At 37.4% G+C, this 6,864-nt stretch overlaps 1 protein-coding gene across 3 annotated transcripts; it reads left to right on the top strand.

Annotated features, from left to right (window-relative positions):
- The first annotated feature begins 2,006 nt into the window (after positions 1-2,006).
- Positions 2,007-5,846, top strand: LOC118042481 (subtilisin-like protease SBT3.6). 3 transcript variants are annotated; one of them, XM_035050172.2, is made up of 10 exons: positions 2,007-2,314; positions 2,425-2,516; positions 2,598-2,695; positions 2,853-3,008; positions 3,088-3,761; positions 3,915-4,000; positions 4,086-4,328; positions 4,412-4,526; positions 4,897-5,089; positions 5,204-5,846. In XM_035050172.2, the coding sequence occupies exons 1-10, from the start codon at positions 2,216-2,218 to the stop codon at positions 5,773-5,775; spliced, it is 2,328 nt and encodes a 775-aa protein (XP_034906063.1). In that variant the 5' UTR covers positions 2,007-2,215; the 3' UTR covers positions 5,776-5,846. The 3 variants fall into 3 exon arrangements, with proteins under 3 accessions (XP_034906063.1, XP_073267832.1, XP_034906064.1); XM_073411731.1 differs by lacking the exon at positions 2,007-2,314 and having other exon boundaries at positions 2,425-2,521; XM_035050173.2 differs by lacking the exons at positions 2,007-2,314; positions 2,425-2,516; positions 2,598-2,695; ... (2 more) ...; positions 3,915-4,000; positions 4,086-4,328 and having other exon boundaries at positions 4,414-4,526; positions 4,907-5,089.
- Positions 5,847-6,864: the final 1,018 nt, after the last annotated feature.

Here is a 6,864-nt window from a genome sequence, read left to right on the forward strand (position 1 = left end):
CTTTTGAGTTGAATTGGTTCTTTAACATAATATTAGAGCTTTAATGATCAAGCGGTTACGGGTTCAAATCTCATCATCCTTATTTATTTGATAAAAAATAAGTACAAGGTAGTGTGGATTTAATAATATGAAATCATATATTTAAGGGCCTCACTTAATAATTTAAGCTTTTGTGTTGAATTGGTTCTTTAACATAGTATCAGAGCCTTGATGACTAAGCGGTCACGAGTTTAAATCTCATCATCCTCGTTTATTTGATAAAAATTAAACATAAGGTATTATAAACCTGTATAAGTTTTAAATCTAAAGAGCTTTTACTTGAGAGAGTGTATTAAAAAATAATATAAATTATATCTTGAAACTTTATCAAAAATTTATAAATTATATGTTAACCAATAATATAAATTTTTATATTAAATTAATTATGTAACCGAGATAAAAAGTTTTGTCAGGACGGATAGATGAGTCATGGGATACCCAACTTTTTGCAAGGTTGGAGAGGAATCTTGGAGAGCCATTGAGTACACAAGCCCCTGTAGAGAGGGGTGTTTCAAGAAATGGACTTGGGGAGTCACACACTGCACTTAAAAGTGAAAATCTTTGTCAGGTTCAGTCCCTCACTTAGCCATGCTTTTCTTTTTTAAAGTAACAGAACATCAGGTGTTAAAAAGAGGCATTCATTTATCATTATTATTCTCCAATTATTGCATGATAAAAAAAAAAAAAGATACGAAAGCTTTAAAAAGTATAAAACAGACCTTTATATATATATATATATAAAATCAGAATCTCTAGACAGAAATAAAATAGAATATAAAATTAAAGATGAAAAATTCAAAATTAAACATGAAAATAACAGAAGTACTTTCGAATTAAAATATAATATTCCAAGCATTTTCTGACGGTCTTCTCTACCTAATTTAGCATGCACAAATTTGTTTTGGGCTTCAGGATGTAAACTTTTCACATGATACAATTGGAACAATCTATTTTCACAAATGTTCTGTACTCTTGCATCACATACCCATGCCTAACTCGATTATTATTTTTTTTTTTTGGCATTTTTTCATGTTATTGGAATATCCAAGTATCCTTCAAGACAAACAATCTTGAAAATTAGGAAAAAATTTGGTAAAGAACATGCTTGTTGCCTAACTATCATGTGGTTCCCAACTAGATCCCAAACAAAAACAATTTCCAATTGGATCCCCCATTGAACCCCGCTATCTGGGTTATTTTAAGACAAATATGTTCTTATGTCTTATGATTTAAATCAGAAAAGTCCTAAGGTGAGGGTTAGCTGGGAAATGTCTGATAGATGAAAGAGTTGACTGGAAATTGTTTTTGTTTGGGGACCTAATAGAGAATTGGATGATAATTGGAGGATGAATATGTACTTTTACCCAAGAGTTTTTAAGAAGGATGTGATAAATTCAAAGTATCACGTTGGATGTTCATAACTATCTTCAAGAATTTCTCTTCTCAATCCATCACAGAAAACAAAACCATGAGCTATATTGGAACCAAAATGTCCAATCTCCTAAGCTTTTCACTTGTCTTCATTTTTTGAGAATGACCATTCACATGTTGAGAAATAAAAAGGTTTCTTGGTATAATTGCACTTCTATACTAAAAACTAATCCAAGAGGCACATGAATTGTCACGCTATAAAAAGACAGCTACTTTGTTAGGCTTACCTCCTTAGCCAATTCATGACTAATCTAGGAGATTAACTCTCTTGAAGGTTCTGATCAATCCATCGAGCTAGACTGAGTTTACGTAATACATGTTTTTGCCTTTGTATTGGTGTGGAAGACTTTGGCTTTTGGTGTCCAAAATAAACCAATACTTAAGTAGATACTGTTTCAAATTCCGTAACAACACAAGAAGTGGTTAGCTTCAAGTTAAAAAAAAAAGTGAGTGGTGTGCACTCGTTTTGCTTTTTACCCCATATAAAAGCTTGCCGCTCTCCCACTAGCAGGGCTTAAAAGGTAAGTGATGTTAACTTCTGCTCATAGACTATTCATCTTGATAGAATATAGCTAGCTGGTCTACCAACTCTGATTCCATTTCTTGCAAAATTGCATTGAAGTTTCATTATTTTTGGTATTTAGCTTAAGGTGCAATGCAAGATATTTCTATTTTTTTCTAGTTCCAAGTTCTATATCTTTTAGCAGCTTGAGTCTTCCCCTTTCAGAAACTTTGGCAGAAAAAAATGGGAAAACCAAGACTAATATGTGCTCTGGTTTGTCTTCTTCTCTTTCTCTGTGGCCAAGTCATCTTGATGATCACGAAGGTGGAGGCCACTAGCAATGTAAGTAAGCCCTTCAAGAATCTGCAGGAGATTTCTGTTCCTCCATGTTAAATTTAATTTTCAAAGACAATGAACAAGTTAATCCATAAAATCTCGTGTTATTCAAGCAGGTTCATATTGTTTATCTAGGAGGAAAGCAGCATGATGATCCTATGCTAAAAACAGATTCACATCATGATTTGCTTGCTAGTGTTGTGGGGAGGTATGGTAAGCTTTATTTGATAGTTGTGAATCAAAATCATAGTGAACTGCTTGTGTTTTACTAGTCAATGTTATTCTGCAGCAAGGAAATCGCCTCAGAATTGATGGTGTACAGCTACAAACATGGTTTCTCTGGGTTTGCAGCCAAGTTGTCAGAGTCCCAGGCTCAAAAAGTTGCCGGTAGCTGCACAAACAAACATTACCTTTTGTCTCATTTATGTTTCCCCACTTTGATTTAATGCAATCAATAATGATATGATCGTGTTCTAGTGCTAGCGAGCCATTAGATTGTCATTTGTTATATAAGCCTATGTTTTGATATACTGAACCTTTTCAGAATTGCCCGGCGTTGTTCGAGTTATACCAAACAGTCTTCACAGGTTACAAACAACCAGGAGTTGGGATTTCCTAGGCCTATCTGCTCATTCTCCTGTCAATACTCTTCATAACAGCAGCATGGGTGATGGAGTTATCATAGGTGTTCTTGACACAGGTAATTCTCTCTGATGTTTCTTAATCTGTCTATCACATGTTCATTAAAGGTATATTCTGAAGTAATCTGCTGCAAACAGGAATATGGCCGGAGGCTAAAGCGTTTAGTGACAAAGGACTTGGACCAATCCCATCCCACTGGAAAGGTGTTTGTGAATCCGGAAAGCGCTTTAAGGCTAAAAGCCACTGCAACAAGAAAATTATCGGAGCCCGATGGTTTGTTGAAGGATTTCTTGCTGAATATGGTCAGCCATTGAACACATCTGGGAACAGGGAGTTCTTTTCCCCAAGAGATGCAAGTGGTCATGGGACTCACACAGCTAGCACTGCAGCTGGTACTTTTATAGACAATGTTAGCTACAAAGGCCTTGCACTTGGAACTATAAGAGGTGGTGCACCTCGTGCTCGGTTGGCAATATACAAGGTTTGCTGGAATGTTCTTGGAGGACAATGCTCTTCTGCAGATATATTGAAAGCTTTCGATGAAGCCATACATGATGGGGTTGATGTGTTATCACTGTCCATTGGGTCTTCAATTCCTTTATTTTCAGATATTGATGAACGTGATGGCATAGCTACAGGTTCCTTTCATGCTGTGGCCAAGGGAATCACTGTAGTTTGTGGAGCTGCGAATGATGGACCGTTTGCTCAGACAGTGCAGAATACAGCTCCTTGGATTTTAACCGTTGCAGCCAGCAGCATGGATCGAGCCTTTCCTACTCCTATAACACTTGGGAACAATAAGACTTTCCTGGTATGGAGCTTTTCCTACTTCTTAGATTTTAACCATTTCAACCAGCACCTTGGATCGAGCTTAAAACCGTTGCTTTCAAAGTTCAATTGTTAACTGTAGAACCGATGATTTCAGAACAGGCTACAACATTGAATTTTCACACAAATCTTGCAGGGCCAAGCCATATATTCTGGAAAGGAAATTGGTTTCAGAAGCTTAATTTATCCAGAGGCCAAGGGACTGGACCCCAACTCTGCAGGGTATTTTGATTCATTGGCTCATAACAAAATGCAATGTCTTTTTTGACAGAAGTAAATTTCATTGTCCAACCTGGTTTCCTTGCAGTGTCTGTCAATTTCTCTCAGTTGATAATTCTATGGTGGCCGGAAAGGTGGTTCTCTGCTTCACCTCAATGAATCCTGGCGCTGTAAGAAGTGCTTCAGAAGTTGTGAAGGAAGCAGGTGGAGTGGGGTTGATTGTTGCTAAGAATCCCAGTGAAGCCTTGTACCCCTGCACTGATGGTTTCCCATGCGTTGAAGTCGACTATGAGATTGGAACACGGATTCTGTTTTACATCCGGTCTACGAGGTAACATCGCCATCATTCATGATTACCATAACTAGGATCTCTTTTGATCCTTAGACCCTGTCTGTTTGATTGGCAATATGCAGGTCCCCTGTTGTAAAGTTGAGCCCTTCTAAAACAATTGTGGGCAAGCCTGTGTTGGCAAAGGTGGCACATTTCTCATCTAGAGGGCCTAATTCAATTGCTCCTGCAATTCTGAAGGTAACATTACTTCAATCAATGACCTGCAGAATGTTTTCCATCGTAACTTAACTGAGCTTAAAGATAATGACTAATCATTTGGGAACAAGTTTCATAAAAATTCATTCCTTTTAAGCATGAAATTAGAAATAATCAGGAGAATTCATAACCTTTTTCTTCAAATTAAAGGGTGTCGGTATCCTAAAAACAAATTAAAATGAATGCAGCTTGTCTTATTTATCCTTCTATTCAAGTTAGATAAGTCCTATGTCTTCAGTCATATGTCCATGTTACCTGCAAGTTGCAGGTTACAACTTGGGCCATGTTTAAGGTATTTGACCATAATTCGAAAGCATTGTGTTGCATAATCTGATAATTTCTGTGTGGCAAGCCTGATATAGCTGCACCTGGGGTGAACATTTTAGCTGCTACTTCGCCTCTAGATCGATTCCAGGATGGTGGATATGTCATGCATTCAGGAACATCAATGGCAACTCCTCATGTCTCAGGCATCGCGGCTCTTCTTAAAGCAATACATCCTGATTGGTCGCCAGCAGCAATTAAATCTGCAATTGTCACAACTGGTATCCATTCTGTTACCCTTGGCAGTCTGAATTGTCTTAGTAATCTGATCACAATTACGACACTATCTACGCAGGTTTCTCTGACTGTATTTAATCTTCGAAATCTTGATGCAGCATGGATAAATAATCCTTCAGGTTTTCCAATATTTGCTGAAGGATCTCCCCAAAAGTTGGCCGATCCATTTGACTATGGAGGAGGCATTGCAAATCCAAATGGCGCAGCAGACCCAGGCCTGGTTTATGACATGGGCACAGATGACTACGTGAATTACCTCTGTGCCATGGACTACAACAACACTGCTATCTCTAGGCTCACAGGAAAGCCCACAGTATGCCCCACTGAAGGACCATCCATTTTGAACATTAACCTGCCTTCCATAACCATACCAAATCTTAGAAATTCCGTCGTCCTCACCAGAACTGTTACCAATGTAGGAGCCTCCAACTCCATTTATAGAGTTGTGATTGAGGTTCCATTTTGCTGCAGTGTGTCAGTAGAACCTCATGTCTTGGTCTTCAACCATACAACTAAGAAGATCACCTTCAGCGTGACGGTCAGCACAACCTACGAGGTGAACACAGGATACTTTTTTGGGAGCATCACATGGATTGATGGAGTGCATACTGTGAGAAGTCCCTTGTCTGTCAGAACTGAAATCTCACAACCTTACATTCATGATAAATAAGAAATACTTGTTTCTATGAGGCTCATCACTTCATGAATCCAAAGTCAATTTAAATAACAGCTTTTTTAGTGTTTTTTTTATGTGCATTCATTCAATGTTTCCATATTCTGTGTGCTCCCTAGGTCACAAGTGTAGCTTCAAAGAAGTTAGGCCTTTACACACCCTGTATCCCTCTAGTTTACTCTGTTGATGGTCCAATTTTCAGCACAAAGGTTTAGCAATGGACAGAGAACCGAATTGTCAAGATGAATTACATTAATTCCATCCCTTCAAACCATAGTTATTAAACTGGCTGGCTCAGTGAGTTGATCATAGGAAACCTCTGTCCCAAAGCTCGATCCAGACCGAGTTTCAAGTTGAGAAAAAAAATACATTGACTTGGTAAAACCTGGTGGACACGGCCAGGTTTGTAGTGACTCGATTAATTTGTTCAAACTCAATTCAAATCTGGTCAAGTCATCTAGGTTCTTTTCCAAGTTGGTCCCCAAGCTGGCAACTATGTTTTAAACGGATAATGGAAGCAGAATAGTGAACAGAATTCCAAATTCTGATAGTTGATAATTAATTGCCTACTTCTAGTCTCTGAAATGTTTTAATAATGTTGGGATTCTTGATTTCTGATGTATTTCATACATTAAAATGCAGTTAAATAGAGGAGAAACGACTGTTTTCTGCATGATTTATTTGATCATGTGTTCTACAATAACTAGGATCTGAAGGAGGTGAGTAGTCAAGGAGCAAGGGTGTGGATAATTTGTATGAAATCATATCAAGAAAAAACCAAGAACATTATCCAGCATTTTTTCCGATTTAAACCTCCCGTTTTATCATTTTAAGGCAGAAAGCATTCTGTCACACTTAAAAATAGAAGAAAAAGAAAGTGAAAAAGTCTTCAGGCATATTGTTGACCAAGAATGACTCTAGAAGCAAAATCTCAACACTGTTGCTATTCTAATAGCTATCCTTTATGTAACAGAAAATCAGATATGCTTGGAGAATATCTTGCAATTCTGTTTTTCCTTATTGTATAAATAAACATATTGAAATTCAATAAAGTAGGTGTTTTGTTGCATCTGCAATAAAAAAAAG

Source organism: Populus alba, chromosome 1 (genome assembly GCF_005239225.2).
Source record: "Populus alba chromosome 1, ASM523922v2, whole genome shotgun sequence".
Lineage (NCBI taxonomy): Eukaryota > Viridiplantae > Streptophyta > Magnoliopsida > Malpighiales > Salicaceae > Populus > Populus alba.